Source organism: Arvicola amphibius, chromosome 9, assembly GCF_903992535.2.
Source record: "Arvicola amphibius chromosome 9, mArvAmp1.2, whole genome shotgun sequence".
Classification (NCBI taxonomy): domain Eukaryota; kingdom Metazoa; phylum Chordata; class Mammalia; order Rodentia; family Cricetidae; genus Arvicola; species Arvicola amphibius.
Window position 1 is genome coordinate 116,093,687 of NC_052055.2, and position 15,629 is coordinate 116,109,315.

Below are 15,629 nucleotides of genomic sequence, written 5' to 3' on the forward strand. Positions count from 1 at the left end.
AACCCAGGGACCCACCCAGCTCTGCACTCCTGCGACAGTCTGTCAGGCTGGTGGGTCACTTCACTCAGCATCTTTATCAGCGGTCTAGGACACACTCTTCTGACCAGAGGGCCGGGGCGGAAGAGACTACACCAGCAAACAAACATATCTGTGGGATTCAGAACCCTTCAGACCTCAGCAGGCGGTGGCGGCCAACTGCCCACATCCCGCCGCCCCACTGCTTCCTGCTGGACAGATAACTAATGACAGTTTTTCCTGGGTAGTAAGATGTCACAACACAGAAAGGCGCTTGCTGCCAAGCCTGGCCATCTGGGTTTGATCATCCACTTGGTGGACGAAGACAACAGGCACCAACAAGCTGTCCTTTGACACCTATGTGCTCACGCACAAAAGTACACATGCACAAAATAAATAAATACAATAATAAAAATTGAAGTGCTGTCTAAATAAAAGTGGCTGGGAATCATGCTGCTCAGCGAATCGAATCCAGATATGGACAGGGAGCCATCCCAGCTGCTAACAGCACCCACTTTGGTGGGCATGGACACGTGGAGGACATGCTGAGAGAGCACCCAGGGCTGGATTCTCCATGTCTAGTGCATGTGGAAAGCCAATCTCAGCACAATTTGAAACTATGAATAACAAGATTATTTGTAACACTAGGATGCAAAACTATAGTTTTACCAGCATCCTTCAGAAGACCTTGCCCATTAATTCAACTAAACTCATGGAATGAAGTATGTGTGAAACCATTAAGACATGGTCCTAAAACCAAAGCAGCCAACACTTCATTTTTTTTCCCACTTAAAAGTTTTGCTATTATAGACCTTGTTGGCTTGGAACTTACTATGTAAGGTGGTCCTCCTGCCTCTAACTCCCAGGTGTAGGAATTACAGGCACAGGCCATTAGCTAAACTCGAGAATTATATTAATTAGAATTTTCTTAGTCGTGGAGTGGGTGGGGGTGGGTCCTGGTGGCCACGGACTGTCATGCGTGCTTCATACCTGTCCACAGTGTGGTTGGTGAAGCTCGTGAGGAGCCCAGCTGCACAGAGGAGCTGCTGCCGTATCTTCTCCAGCTCCTGCTGCTGCTCCTGGACATGGTTCGGCTCCAGAGAACCCAGGTTGGGGGCGCTCCAGCAAGGGCCATCCCCACCAGACACCTTCTCTTTCCACGTCAGCTCTCTCACCATCCGCTGAAGCTGCTCGATTTTATGCTCATCACGCTGGCGCTGTAATTCTAATTCTCGCTGTCCCAAGGCAAGAACAACGGGAAAGACCATTACAGTTTTCCAAAAGAAACTGTTGGGTGTTGGGCACAGTGGGGCAGGCCTATAGCTGGCACTTGGGAGGTAGAAGCGGGGGAATCACAAGTTGATGGCTAGCCTACATGTACGGAGTAAGTCTAACAAAGGCCCACCAGAGCAACTCAGCGAGACTCATCTCAAAACAAAACAAGTCCTCAACGATTATCTGACCAAAGAGCAGCAATGCCATGTAGGGAAACGTCACAGGGAAAAGTGCCCACAGACCAAACACAGCACCTGTGGAGAAGGTGTCTACACTCTGTTTATTGGCCCTCTCCCCAGATCCTGTCAATAAATCCACGCACCACCTTCAACATAGTAACCCCCGACAGCACAGTCTACACTGCAGTCTCAGGCTTTGGCCAGTTCAAGCCAGCCCTTGGGCAGAGAGCAGAGCAGCCTGCTGGCACAGAGGCTGATACAAGCTGAACTTCATCTATGTCTATGTGCATCCCAACACACTAGTCAGCAGAGCATGACGACAGCATGCTCATGACAAATCACACCTGCCACTGGTGGCCCTGCGGCCTGGAGCCTGACCTGACGGGTCATCGGCCTAGCCTCATACAATAGAAGTGAGCAGTACCACAATATTACAGAGGAGCAAGCCCTCAGACGGGCACAGGGCAAAGAGAACCAACGGACCTGACAAGGAGGTGGAGTCAAGTCATCAGGTAAGGTAGGGGGCCAAGAAGGCCCCAGGAAAGCCGCGGGGGTGAAGTGTTTATTTACTGCATCTCACGACACTGCGGACTCTTGGCGGTGCCAGGGGACCTTCTGTGAGAAAGGACTGTGACTTTGTGAGTGGACCTGCAAGAGCCCAGGACAGAAACACAGAGCTGAACTTGCTTCAATAGAGAGAGTTCCAGGTCAGACCTGAGTCCACACACGGCTTTGGGGAGACTGGCTGCAGGGTCACACCTGGCACAGCTCACAGGAAGCCAGATATCCGACACTGTGTCAATGTTTCTACCCCATTAGCAAGCACGGATCCGTTGTGCTTAATTTCCAGGTGAGAAAGAAAAGTGTACACTGTTTAGGAAAGAGCATCCTGCCTGTAATGTCAGGCCAGACTATGGCTATCTGGCTAGGAAACCGGTCTTCGAACCCACTGATCCTCTGCAAGGTAGGCAGGCACCTCCAAACTGTCTCAAAGAGAAGAATTTACAGAGACAGACAGATGAGGGAGTCCCTGGGATGGGATGGGGAAAGGCAAGTGGCTTTTCAAGAAGCATCGAGTCCCACCAGAATTCGTCACTTTTCATAAATGTCCTAAATTGTTCTGACGGAATGAATCTCTGCATCACAGACGGCCCACAGCTTAGGGGCTCCATGGAAGGGAGCCCTCTCAGAGTAGAGTATTAAGTACAACCTAACAAGCATTTCCAAAGCTAATGTTAGTCAGACTTATCCTTCTGAACATTTAGAAACATACAGCTTTGTCCTTAGAAACCAGTGTTTCTTAACTACTAAAGACAAAGCTGCTGGTTCTTCACATCTGTGCTAAAAGAAAGAAACAAACCAAAACCAAAGGGCCTTGCTAGGATCACTGAGTTCAATGCCAGTCCAGTCTAGTCTGCACAGTGAGTTCCAGGCTAGCCAATGCTACATACTGAGACCTTGCCTCAAGAAGATCCCCAAAACAAAAAGGGCCTTGTTCTATATATTAAGGCTGGTTCTGAACTTGTGATCTACTAACTTCAGCTTCTTAGGGCTAGTATTAGACATTTGGGAGGCAGAAGTAGGGAGATCTCTGTGAGTCTGATGACAGCCTGGTCTAAACAGCAAGCTCCAGGATAGCCAGGGCTACACGAAGAGCCCCTACTTCAGGGAAAATGAGTAAGAGGGAGAATACTTCCCAGCCCATAAAGGCATCACTATTCTGATGTAAACCCAAATATGACGTAAAACTACAGGCTAATGTCCCTTCTGAACAGAGATGCAAAAATTCTAACAAACTGAATACAGCAGATGTTAATATCGCCATAGCTCAACAGCAGATCAACAGAACTGTCTGCCAGGCTCAGGGGGTACTTGTCCAGGAATGAACGGCTGGGTCATCCAGTGTAAGCCAGTCACCATAACATGCTATCACAAAGTAAAAGACTAACCTGCAGACATGAAGAAACACCGAAAACACACCTATCAAAAGTTTTAACGCCTTTTTGAAGGGTCAAAGTTAGAAATCCAAGCCTCATGCTTGCTTCCAAGGCAAAACCCTCTCTCCACTGATCTGTGATCTAGACCACTGCCCATATCTAATACTCTTTTGCATTCTGAAATGAATTTGAAAAGATGGAACAGCCAAGAGTTAAGAGAATTGCCTCTGACCAAAAGCATTCACAAAAATAAACATGTGGTTAGTTCCATGGGAGTGATCAAAACTTCCTAACTAACATCAGACACAGCAGTGGGAAGCTGGAGCTCCCGAAGAGAGGAGGTGTCAGCATTCAGGACCTGTAATGACTTATATCTGCTGGAAGATTGCTCTCACCAGCTTCTCCTTGTCTGTCTGCCAGGTCTTCGTTTCCACGTCTGCTCGGCTTGACCTCCTCTCCATCCTCCTCGCATCCTTGAGGCCTTCTTGCTCTTTCACTCTTGTGGATAACTGTTCTAATTCTGCCTGTAACCAAGCTGATTTCTCCCTCTCTCTCTCCAGACAGCATCCCAGTTCCTGTTTGTGGCTCTGCAAGGCATCCACGGCTGATCGCAGGTGGCTACTTACCTCCTTCTCTTTCCTGAGCTCTACACAGCGCTCCTGAGCCTGGGATTCCAGTTGCTTCTGTGCTTGTGCAGCCTGTCTCTGCACCTTCTCAAGCATGCCTTCCAGTTCCAATGCACGTGCCTTCTCTGCTTTCAGCTTTCTCAATAAGGCATGCTGCACTTGTGCCTCTTGGCGGGCACAGGCCTCCTGCGCATTGCGGCTCAGCTGCTCCGTCAAGAGCCGCTCGTGCTGTAAGGCCTCTGAAAGCTCCAGCGAGCGGCTCCTCTCAGCCTCTAGGCTCTTCTGCAGCTCATAAAGCTGGCCCTTCTCCTGCGCCAGCAAGGCTTCACAGCGGGAGGACTCAATCTGAAGCTCCTTCTGCAGATTGTCCTTGGCCGCACGCTCGTGTTTTAAAGCAACACACAGTTGGCTATTTTGAGCACGCTGCTTCTCCAAAGACATTTTTAACTCCTATGTTGACAGAGAAATCAAGATTGTGATGATCAATACCAAAAGGAAAAGGAACTATGTGGTTTTCTTATTTATACTTTCGTTCAGGATAAATAAAAGTTATCCTATGAGTAAAACCATGCACAGGAAGGCATGGATGAAATACTGTGTGGGAGAGGTATTGAGTAAGCACATGTGTACATCTTGATGCGGGGGCAGGTGGGTCCCTTTCTCCCTTTCTTAGAAATCCCAAAATACCAGGATGCTCAAAGGCACACCTGGCCCGTGTTGATTAAAGCCATACACTGCAGCAGGAGACTGTGAGCCATGGGGCACCCCGCTAGTCCATGCTTAGCACTTAACTGCTCTATGGGGACCTCAGATGCTGTGCCTCACTCAGATAGCCACAAGGAGGCTGTGTGACACTGGGTATATCAGCCACACGCCAGAACTGACATCAGACTCAGAAGTAATTGACCAAAACAAATTGGACTCCATGTTTTTGTGCTTTTGTTTTAAGAGAAAAAAAAAACCATGATGATGGGTAAGGGGAAAAAATCTAATCAAGCATATTGACTGCATGAAACTCTTTAAAAGATAAATGGAAACACTCAAAGACCAGAGCTGGGAACAATCAAGAAGGCCGTAAGTCATCGCCAGGCGGCCCAGCCGTCCACCTTTGTCACTGTCAGGCACTGTTTCACTGCGACTATAGCCTTGGTCCCATTTCCAGTGCCCTGGCCTAGTCGGGCCACCCCTGCCATTTCTAGGAGCTACCAGGATTCTACTAAGATTCCTACCAGGATTCTACCTGCCTCCACCCACAGGTCCCTCTATGCTGCAGGTCTCACATATCCTAACTACAACGCCCTGAACTAGTCTGACTACCCTGCATGGCTATCAATCTCTAGGTTTCTGATAGGGTCCTATGCCCAAATCCACAGACCCCTCCTATACCACATCCAATCTTTCTACCCAGATAGACCTACTCCTACTCCCACACTCCAGGATTAGACCAGGAGGCGCATCCTGTGCGTCAGCCCAGTCCCCTGTCTTTACTTCACCCAAGCCATCTCCAGCCTCCAGGCCTAGCCTGCAGGTCCTCTCTCCTGCCCCAACCTGCTTTGTCCATAAGAGACGTAGAACTAATGAGTCCACGTGGCCAGATCTCATCGGAGGAGGAACAACAACATGAAAGATCAAGGCAGCATCTTCTCTTCAAACCCACCGGAAATGGAGAAATGAGAATTATCTGATGAAACCCAGAACACAGACTTTATAACAATCGCTGACTTCTTACAAGAATCCCAGGAGCTTAAAGAAGATACAACTCAATGAAATGATGGAACAAGACCTTGAGAAGAAATGTCTGAGCGACACCCAGGAAAACACAAACAGAAGGCTGGTGGAAATGATGAAGCCACTCTGGGACTTGAGGAAAGCATTCAGTAAGGAGATAGAAACACTGAAGAGGACTCAAGCCAAAATAAAGACGGAACTGGAAAACCCAACAACCTCAACTTGAAAACTGGTCCTGCCACTATGAAAATCAGTTTGGGAAAGTCTGAAAAGGCTAAAAATAAACCCACCACATGACGCAGCTATACTACTCCGTGGCACATGCCCAAAGGACACGACATCCCACTCCAGAAACTGCTCACCACGTTCATCGCTGTTATATTAATAGCCAGGAAATGCAAACAACCTACATGTCCGTCAGTTGACTAACAGGTAATGAAAATGTGGCACATGACTATGAAATACTGTTCAACTGGAAAGAAGAATGAAACCCCCTTAGTAGGTAAATGGATGGACTAGAAAAGATCACACACATCAAACGAGGCAACAAGAAGCACAAACTCACAGGTTCTTTCTCATCTGAAGCTCCCAGCTCCAAACAGTCAGAGTTAACTGCAGGTGTGGGGCAGGTGTGGAGTGACAGGAGCAGGGGCGGTGGGGGAGGGGGGTAAAAAAATAAAAAAACAACAACAAAAAACTACAGACAACTAAGGAATGCTGAGAATCGAAGTTCTCCTCATGAAACAGCATGTTAACTGGCTATCCAATACCAATGGTCAGCCCTAAAAACATACAAACAAGTAACAGTGTGCAGAGTGAGCAGGTTGAATTCAGGCCATGGATTTGAAAGAGAGCAAACTGAAGTATATTACATGGAACATTTTCAAACAGAAGGGAAGGGGGAAATGACATAATTATATCATAATCTCAAAAATAAAATAAATTAAAAAAAATAGCCTTATTTTGTCTTCAATTCCTTTCAGCTAGGCTGCCATAAAGAATAAGAAGGTCAGTCACCTCCAGGGCCCTTGAGCTCTGGCCCTCCTTCTGCAGGTGCCGCAGCTGCTGCTCCTCCTGCTGGGCCTGAAGGGCTCGCTCCTTTCCACGCTCACACTCCAGCTCCTCGAGGGCGACCTTCAGTTCGTTCTCCTTCCCGTCGAGCATGGCTCTGGGAGGAGACAACAGGCAGCAATGAGGCCTGTGCAGGGGGGCATCCTGCCGGGGATCCCTCTCTTTAGTCTCACGTCTAAGTCCAAGAGCTCCCCCGGCACTGGCCAGCCAACAGTCACATCGCATGGCCATACCTGAGCCGCAGGACTTCCTGCTGCACCTTGTCCAGGGACTCCAACAGCCGTGTGTTCTCCTGCTTACATGCATGCAGCTCCGACTTCAGATCCTGAACTGCACTCTGTTCCACCATCAGGAGTTTCCGGACATCGCTCGCCTTCTCTTGTTCTTTGCTCAAGGTTTTCTGTAAGTCGTTTGCTATGCACTTTTCCTGTTCAACTTTGTATGCCAATAGTTCAACTAAGAAAGATCAAGACATCAGACAACATTACCCTGACGTCCAGTGTACCACACAAACCAAATTATAAATGATGCTGCTTTGGTGGAGATGTGCTCCTTTAAGGGAGAAATGGTATTTCTGTGAACTGGAAGCCACTGTCTCTAAGGGAGTCAAAGCCACTCAGGGACACGCCCCTTTGTCTTCTGAGACCATTTTTTCTTAGGTACTAAACTCCTGGTCAGGACATGTCCCTGAGACCTACAGCACTAGCCAACCTCACACACACACATATCCACAACAGAGATGAGTCAAGGCCCTCATGGCTTGGCTGAGAAATTCTCCCTGAACCTCAGGAAGAAACTAGCCTGGTTCTGCACTGTCCTCTGAAATACAGGAGAAGGCGACACTGATTCTCACAAGGCCAGTGCTTTGCCAACATGAGAGTCAAAAAGAGTCTAAGACTGCAGACCAGGATGCTTGTAAACACACAAAAAACTGAGTATAGTCCAGACACGCACATGAACCAACATAACGGTGATTACTCAGCAGAAACCAAATGAAAACAGAGACACTGACCCACACAAAAGAGTAAATAACTGAATGTCAGGAAGGTTGTCAGGCTAAGGCCGGATCAATACAATGGTCAGAAAGGAGATACTCCATTTGTTCACAGATGCTGCCTATAAAAAAATTCCTTAACAATTCCTGACCTCCACTGAGAGATGGCAAGAGTCGCAAACACTTGCACCCATCCAGAACCACCGGGCCTTTGTACGTGAGGACCTGGCAATTCCGCCTGCCTACTGCATCCCGAGGTAGCGTGAGCAGGTGTGGGGCAGGTGTAGAGTGACAGGAGCACCCACCTTGTCTCCGCAGCTGGTGCTCCCGCTGGCTCCCACGGGCCTCAGTGCTGGTCAGGGCTGCACACAATTGCTGTAGTTTCTCTTGGTTCTGGAGGTGTGTCATGCGGAGCTGAGCACGCAGAGCCTGAACCTCAGAGAGCAGGCTGCGCCTGTCTGGCAGACACAGGTGTTCCTGGACCTTCTGCAGGTCTCCCTGGAGGATGGGGAAGGACAATGAAGTGTGAATGCTGAATGGTGAGCACCCCCAAGCTAGGAGGGGGAAGCCAAGCTCATTTCACTCTGCATAGCTAAGCCCTTTCAAACCCAAGCTTCCTGTAAGGAACAAGTTGGACGACCACACAGGGGTAGCAGGAGCACAGTAGCCCAGGGCCTTCCCTCCAAGCCCCTTTCCTGACAGCTCTGGGCCCGGGCAGTGCTGTATCAGCACCACCACTTCAAGTCTAGACTTCTCATCTGTGGGCAATGGCACAAACAGGGCTTCTAGTGTCCTGCACCATGCTTAACGTCCTCTGGCCAGTGAACAGTGTGCTTGGCCGTGCAGGCAAGCCCAGACAGCCTGTTCCTTTTGCCAGCCATGTTGAGGGGAGAAAGACCCAGGGAAGAATTCACCAAGCACACTAGTGCTTACTGTTGCAGGATACTTGTCCACTGTGAACCATGAGACTGTGCTATTTCCTAGAAAAACCTGCTTCTAGCTGGGGTGTGGCCCAGCCCCAGCACACACTTTCTCTTGAATACTGTAAACAGGATTAAATAAAATCAACCACAGGTCAAGAGGTGGAGCAGGTGACCAGCTGACAGGAAGTGAACAAGAAAAAAAAAAACAACAGCAGGGAAGAGGGGGTCATGAGGATGGTGAGAGGGACCCAGGAAGAAGGGACAGATGTTGAGTCGGTGGAGGAGGACGTTCAGTCAAGTGCTTTCCCTGCCTCTCTGAGCTAGCAGGATTTCACCCCAGCATCTGGCTCCCGAGTCTTTATTGATAAAATCGAACAACTGAGATTTTGCTAAAAACACTTAACAAGTGACAGCATGATATTCCACACGGTGTCCTTGGTCAGTGGGCACAACGTTCCAAAGTTTAGAAAAACATGCAAACCAAAACTTTCCTAAAAGACACATCCCTTACATCCTCCAGAAGGTGGTAAAGCAAAGCCTAGATTCAACTGTTGCTCACCCGCTCTTGAATAACCTTCTCCAGCCTCTTGAACAGGGCGTTATAATCTCCTAGGTCTAAGCCGTAAGGTCTAGACTGCAGCCCGGCATTCTCCTGCTCTCTGGCAAACACTTCTTGTAGGGCCCGCAAAAGCTCCTCACTCCATGTAAGGTGTGTTTTCAAAGATTCCTGTGGACGAGAAACCAGAGACTCAGTGCGGGACTGGGGTGCAGGCTCTGTGGCAGAGGCCTGCCTAGAACGTGCAAGGCACCTGCTTTAAACTCACCCTCACACGCACGCTTAGACACACACAGTCTGTGTTTTATCCATGCCTATTTTGTCTATGTCATATTTTTCATTTTGGGTGCCAACTGCTAAAATGGTGCACCTTCTTGCAACATTCTGGCCAGAACTCCAAATAAGAACTTTGAAAACCCCCACTGACTACTCAGAAATCATTTGCAATTATACTAGACAGTTCTCTTAAAACTTAACCATCACTTTACAGGATCTCCTAAAAAGAACAACACCCCCAGTGACCGCAGGAAGTAATTCTAGAAGATGACATCCCCTCTCCCAACAAAGTTTGTCTTCAGGGTTGGGGACACTGTGGAAACTCTGTAGGCCCAGAGATAAAAAAAAAAAAAAAAAGGAAAAACTGAATGGGATAATAGAGAACTTATTCATACTAATAATAATAGTGGGTAATAGAGTAAATACTTGTGACCTATTATGGACAATTTACATTGGTATAATTTTTTGTATATTGATACAAGTTCAAATTATATTTGTTATTTCTGTTTACAATATTTGTACACCTATGCAAAGTTATTTTGCCAGATTGTATGTATGCATATTTCTACCTCTGTTTAAGACATTTTGTATATTGATACAATTTTTAGGATATGTTTTCATATTATATTATAAAGTCCTACCTCTGATCAAGATACTTATACATTGTTTACATTTTGAGGTCGTTTTCCTCATTCACTGCACAGTTTAAAAATTATTTAGTATTCTGATATGTAGTCTTAGTCTTTAATTATACAGGTATTAAGTATTATAGGTCTATAGTTATTCATGTTTGTTATACATACAGTCAAATTAATTAGGTTCTTTAAATACATGGAGATTGTAGTCTGCCTAGATAGGTAATCTTCAACCACTTCAAGGATCTGTAGAACATGGCATTTAAATAATTTAGGGTTCTGTTGACATGAGACATCCTGACAGCACCAATCTATTCCCAAGAGATTGTTGAGCACCAAAGACATTTCACTTGGAGTTTGTTTTCTTCTTGGCACAATTGGTCTTTGGGCAAGGAACTGCCCATACCTCGACCACTGACAAAGTGTATGGTGTCCAGAGTGAATAAGAAGGACACAAAAAAAGACTGTCAAACCTTGCCAAGACAGAGTAAGATGGTTCTGAAAAATTTCCTGCCTCTGAAAATGGTCTGTTAGTTATGCCAGGCCTTAGCCAAAGTTGGTTGCTTTAACATTGCAAATGAGACTTTGGGTTATTGCTCAGGTAGCCAATTGTCTCTGTCATATACTCCTTGCTTTGAAAGATCCTTGAGTGTACTTCCTGCCTGCTCAAGTAATATTCTCTCCATTCTCAGGCCTTTGATGGGGTTAGAGATTAAACAGTCCTAGTTACCTTCCTCTCATGATTTAGCCAAGCCATTTCTGATACAAAACGTATACTCTTTTAAAATAGAATATTTATTAAACATTTAACATGTGTTCCTTGTTTAATATTATTTATGTTGGTTGTAATTTTATACTTGATATGTTCCTATTGTATATAGTTTTGTATTGGGTTTGGAACTCTCTTATTTAGTCAAAAGGGGGAGGTAATGGGGAATCTCTGTCAGCCAATGAACTTTAAAAGGTAGGATCAAGTAAGGGGTGTGACTTTTAGGGTACCGGGATTAAAATGCTCTGTGGTTCCTGCACTACACAGCTGAGCTTGGACTTCTCGTTCCTGTTTCATGAGTTTGTCCCTTATAATAAAGAAAAATATAATTGTTCTGTCTTGTAGCTAGCCTGGTATTTCTCAACCTGAGATCATTCAACAGGTAAGCGCACACACACACACACACACACACACACACACACACACACACGGTATGTAGGGAAGAAAAGTAGGATGAATCGAAAAGAAGGTGGGGTGAATATGATCAAAACATGTATAAAATTCTCAAAAAATATTAATAAAATCTTATTACTGGTAGGAGTGGCTGAGAGATGGCTCAGGGGTAAGAGCAGAGCAGACACTCTTCCAGAGGACCCACACGTTAGCCTACAACTGTCTGTAACTCCAGTACAACTAGATCCGACTCCTCTTCTGGCCTCTCTGGGCAGCAGGCACGCATGTGGTGCACAGGCATACATGCAGACAAAATGCTCATACACATAAAATAAATTAATTGAAAATACTGATAATCAGGGGCAGCAAGATGGCTCCGCAGGTAAAGGCTTGTGCGGCCGACCCTGATGAACTGAGTCCAATCCTCAGGAGACACACAGTACAAGGAGAAAACCAACTCCCACATACACCCTGACCTCCACACGCCCGATGTGGCAACCCCTCCCCACACAATAAGTGCTTTTGTTGTTAATATTGGTAGACGTGTGAGGTGAGATGGAGAAAACCTGGGAGTAGTGGTTTGACTGTGAAATGTCCTCCATAGTCCAAGGCATCTGAACCTTTGGTCCATGGCTGGTGGCACTGTTTGGGGAGGTAGAGGTGGCTTGGCCTTGCTGGAAAAAGTATGCCACTGGGGCAGGCTTTGAGAGTAAAGAGCTTTACCCACTTACAGCTTACTCTTTCTGCCTCATGCCTGTGGTTGAGACATGAGCTCTCGGCTGTGCTCCTGCCACCATGCCCGCTGCTTCCTGCCATGCCGCCCCACCAGAATGGACTCTTATGCACTGGAACCATAAGTCAAATTAAGCTCTTCCTTCTGTAGGTTGCCTTCGTTGCCGTACTTGATCACAGCTACAGAAAAAAAGCTAATATAATGGGCAACCCTCTTTCCTTCCCTTCCTGCTGCTGCACCTGCTGGGCCCCGGTCTAGAGTTATATGGAGCTGCTCGGCTGGGTGTTTTGTGCTTCCTGGGGCTCCGGCCAGGAGCAGGCATGCTGACCAAAGACACAGAGACATGCCCACATTATAACAGGTCCTAGGCCCAGAAGGAGCTCTGTTGCTGCACTTGGCTCCTTCTCACGGAATCAGCAATTTCCTACCTTCTCTCTTCTGTCGGCTGTCACCTCTAAAAGGGCCTGCCTGTCCCTTGGAAGGCCATCCAGCGGTTCACCCTTGCTCAGCAAATTGGGGAGGTCTTGGTTCTCTGATAAGGCCAGTATCTGGTGGCTCTCATCAAATACCATCTGCAGCAAAGCCTACAGCAGAAAAAATACATCAGGAAGGGGGACAGAGCAGCACAAACCTACCATCCACACAGTGAACTACCACCACCTCAATTCATTAACTGAAAATTAAAAAAATTATTTTATTGTTAGGTTGCTTAAATACTAAAAACCTCTCTTCAATGGTTTGTACCATAGAAAATTTGGAAAGACACAAAGAAATAAAACAGATCAGTTATTCCAAATTCGTGTGTGTGTGTGTGTCCTATACATACGTGTATAGAGACCAGTGTGTTCCTCAATCACTCCTCACCTTATTTTTCAAAACAGAATCTCTCCCTTAACCTAGAGCCCACTTCAGGAAGTTCAGCTCCAGCTGGCCAGTGAACCCCAGGGACCTCCTGTCGCTGACCGCCCCCTGCTGACAGGTACAAGGGGCCCTGCCCTGGTTTATGTGTTAGGATCACCCTCAGACCCTCATGCCACTGTGGAATTTCTGAATACTCTCCCCAGTTCCTTGGTTTCCATTCTGGAAGCAATAAAGTTTTACTTTAATATAATTTCAGAGTTCTTAAGAACATTAAAATTGTTAAAATCTACTGGTGGGGTTAAAGAGATGACTCAGCAGTTAAGAGTGCTAACTGGTCTACTAGAAGACACGGGTTCCATTCCCAGGGCCTACATGGCACCTCACTACCAGCTGCATCTTTAATCCAGGGGATCTGACAACCTCTTTTGGCCACCGTGGACAAGAGGCACACAAATGGTATATGAAAAACTCGCAGGCAATTCACAACCATCTACAATACGATATGATGCGCTCTTCTGGCGTGCAAAACACCCCCCCCCCCAACACACATACACAAAAAAGTTTCATTAGGTATGATGGCTCAACCTACAATCTCAGCACTAGACAGGCTGGGTTAGAGGTCAGGCTGGGCTACACAACGAGACTGTTACAAAAAAAATAACCATTGTTTTGGGATACTTCTATTATTTTATTAAGACACCATACTGGCATGATACCATTTACTTATCTAGCCATGTTGACAAGAATGTCTTTGGCATAAATCGCATGCCTGTTCAATGGCAGCAAGTAGCCTTTCTCTCTCTGAAGAAAACAGTACTCTGCCTCAGAACACACAACAAGGACAAGCCAGTTCTGATACCCTCAAGTATGATGCTTCAAAGTCCTTACCTAGGGGGACACCACCACCTGTGGGACTGGCACAGGACCACAGAAGATAGCCTTCAGGTGGGACTCCCATGACGGTGGTGGCTCAGGATGAGTGTGCCCCACAACGGGCTAAGGCTGAGCACCTGGATAGGTGCAGGCGTAGGCTAGCGAAGAAGGAAGGGACAGGCCTTTCCTCTCGCTGTAGGCTGACAATGCTCTTGGACTATAGCTCTTGGCTCTTACCTTCATGTGTTTTGCGTGGATTTCCTTCTCCTTCATTGCTTCTGGGGAGGGGACAAATCTTCCAGAGAGAGGAAGGGCACCAGCAGTTGCAGTTACAAGACTGGTGGTGGGAGTCTCGGATCCTCCTGAGCCCAAAGTCAGCATGAGAGCACTGCTCGGGCCATTGCCTAGGAGCACACAGGGTCAGGAGCCGAAGCCACAATATCCATTTCCAGCTACAGTTACAGCCACTCACGCCACATCAAACACTGGTGTGCAGCAGGCAAGGGCGGTAAACAAACTCATGAAACACAAACAGGGGGAGAAGAGTAAGGAAGGAAACACTGCTTTGCATGTTTGATGTGTTGTCTGTGACTCAAACATGAAGCTCAGTTATCTCAGCTCCTTACATGGGTGTGTACCTGGTAACCCTCACTGACAACTGCATCCCAGAAAGGACTGAGGAGCAACTGGACTATACCTCAGGTCTAGGTACTTCACACCCAGCACAGGGACCAAGAATACAGCGCAAAGGGCACCAAGCCTAGCGGAGGTGGGTGCGGCTGGATGAACATCTGGTCTAGAAAGGTAAATGTTTCTGACTTGACATGAGGTAGGAATAGCACTGAACACAATCCAGAACTTGTGGCACCAGTCAGGGGCTTTACAAGCTCTTGGGAGCATGTAAGCTGGAGATTCAGGCCGCTAGCCTACAATAGCCCAGGAAAGCCTACAGGAACATGCTGGCCAATAAGGTACAGTGAGGTCTGGTGCCCAGGGAGAGAAGAGGATCTCCACTTCAAGGAAAGTCACTCTACAGTCTCAGGTGAGCAAGGGAAATATTAACGCCAAAATATACTGGGAAGGAAAGCGCAGCAACAAAAGGAAATCTTAATATGTACAGAGAAAGCCCAGACACTTTCTCAAGCAGGAGGTAGGAAAACCAGAGTGGACAACCAAGAACTCGCCGCCTTTATGTGCTAACATGCACAGAGATGGACACAGGCACACAGACCTCCAAGGCTGACGAGAGGAGCGAAGCAAGGGGAATTCATGCTATGTTCAGAAGCTATATTATTTATTTTTGTTTTGTTTGAGACGGGATCTCTAACTCACCAAGATGTGCCTGCCTCTGCCTCCCAAGTACTAGGATTAAAGGTGTGTGCCACCAGGCCTGGCTAGATGCTATTTTAAATAGCAGATGTGGTTTGAAGATACATCAAATACTAAAGCACAGATGTCCCCAGGGAATGCTGAACCCAAGCTGGGGGCTGGAAAGAAGTCATCTAAGGAACGCAACACAGACGCTCAGCTGCTTAAACCATATGCTCCAACTGAGCAGATGGAGACTGAACTTAAAAGGTTCTTGCATTAACACTTTACAAATATTTATAAACGCTAATGGACGACATTTCATTGTGATCTCATTCTTTAAAATTCTTGAAAGAGATGATGATTTGAAACACCCTACATATACTGACTTGGAAAAAGATAAGCAATTACAGGAGAAATTGAGAATTTAGATGATCAAAGTTTGGCCCAACATCTTTAATAAAATGGAACCCACAA

The 15,629-nt window shown here is 46.8% G+C and overlaps 1 protein-coding gene across 5 annotated transcripts in view; it reads right to left on the bottom strand.

Annotated features, from left to right (window-relative positions):
• Window positions 1-15,629, bottom strand: part of Pcnt (pericentrin) — an 86,944-nt gene that overhangs the window by 10,776 nt on the left and 60,539 nt on the right. For 3 of the 5 annotated variants that reach the window (XM_038341776.1, XM_038341777.1, XM_038341775.1), the window contains 8 exons: window positions 14,082-14,248; window positions 12,539-12,694; window positions 9,308-9,475; window positions 8,131-8,323; window positions 7,065-7,287; window positions 6,778-6,928; window positions 3,802-4,482; window positions 1,006-1,250 (listed from right to left, as the gene is read on the bottom strand). In XM_038341776.1, coding sequence (XP_038197704.1) covers window positions 1,006-1,250; window positions 3,802-4,482; window positions 6,778-6,928; window positions 7,065-7,287; window positions 8,131-8,323; window positions 9,308-9,475; window positions 12,539-12,694; window positions 14,082-14,248 — 1,984 coding nt within the window. The remainder of the gene's footprint in view (window positions 1-1,005; window positions 1,251-3,801; window positions 4,483-6,777; window positions 6,929-7,064; window positions 7,288-8,130; window positions 8,324-9,307; window positions 9,476-12,538; window positions 12,695-14,081; window positions 14,249-15,629) is intronic. The other 2 variants (XM_038341779.1, XM_038341778.1) reach the window with 1 other exon arrangement.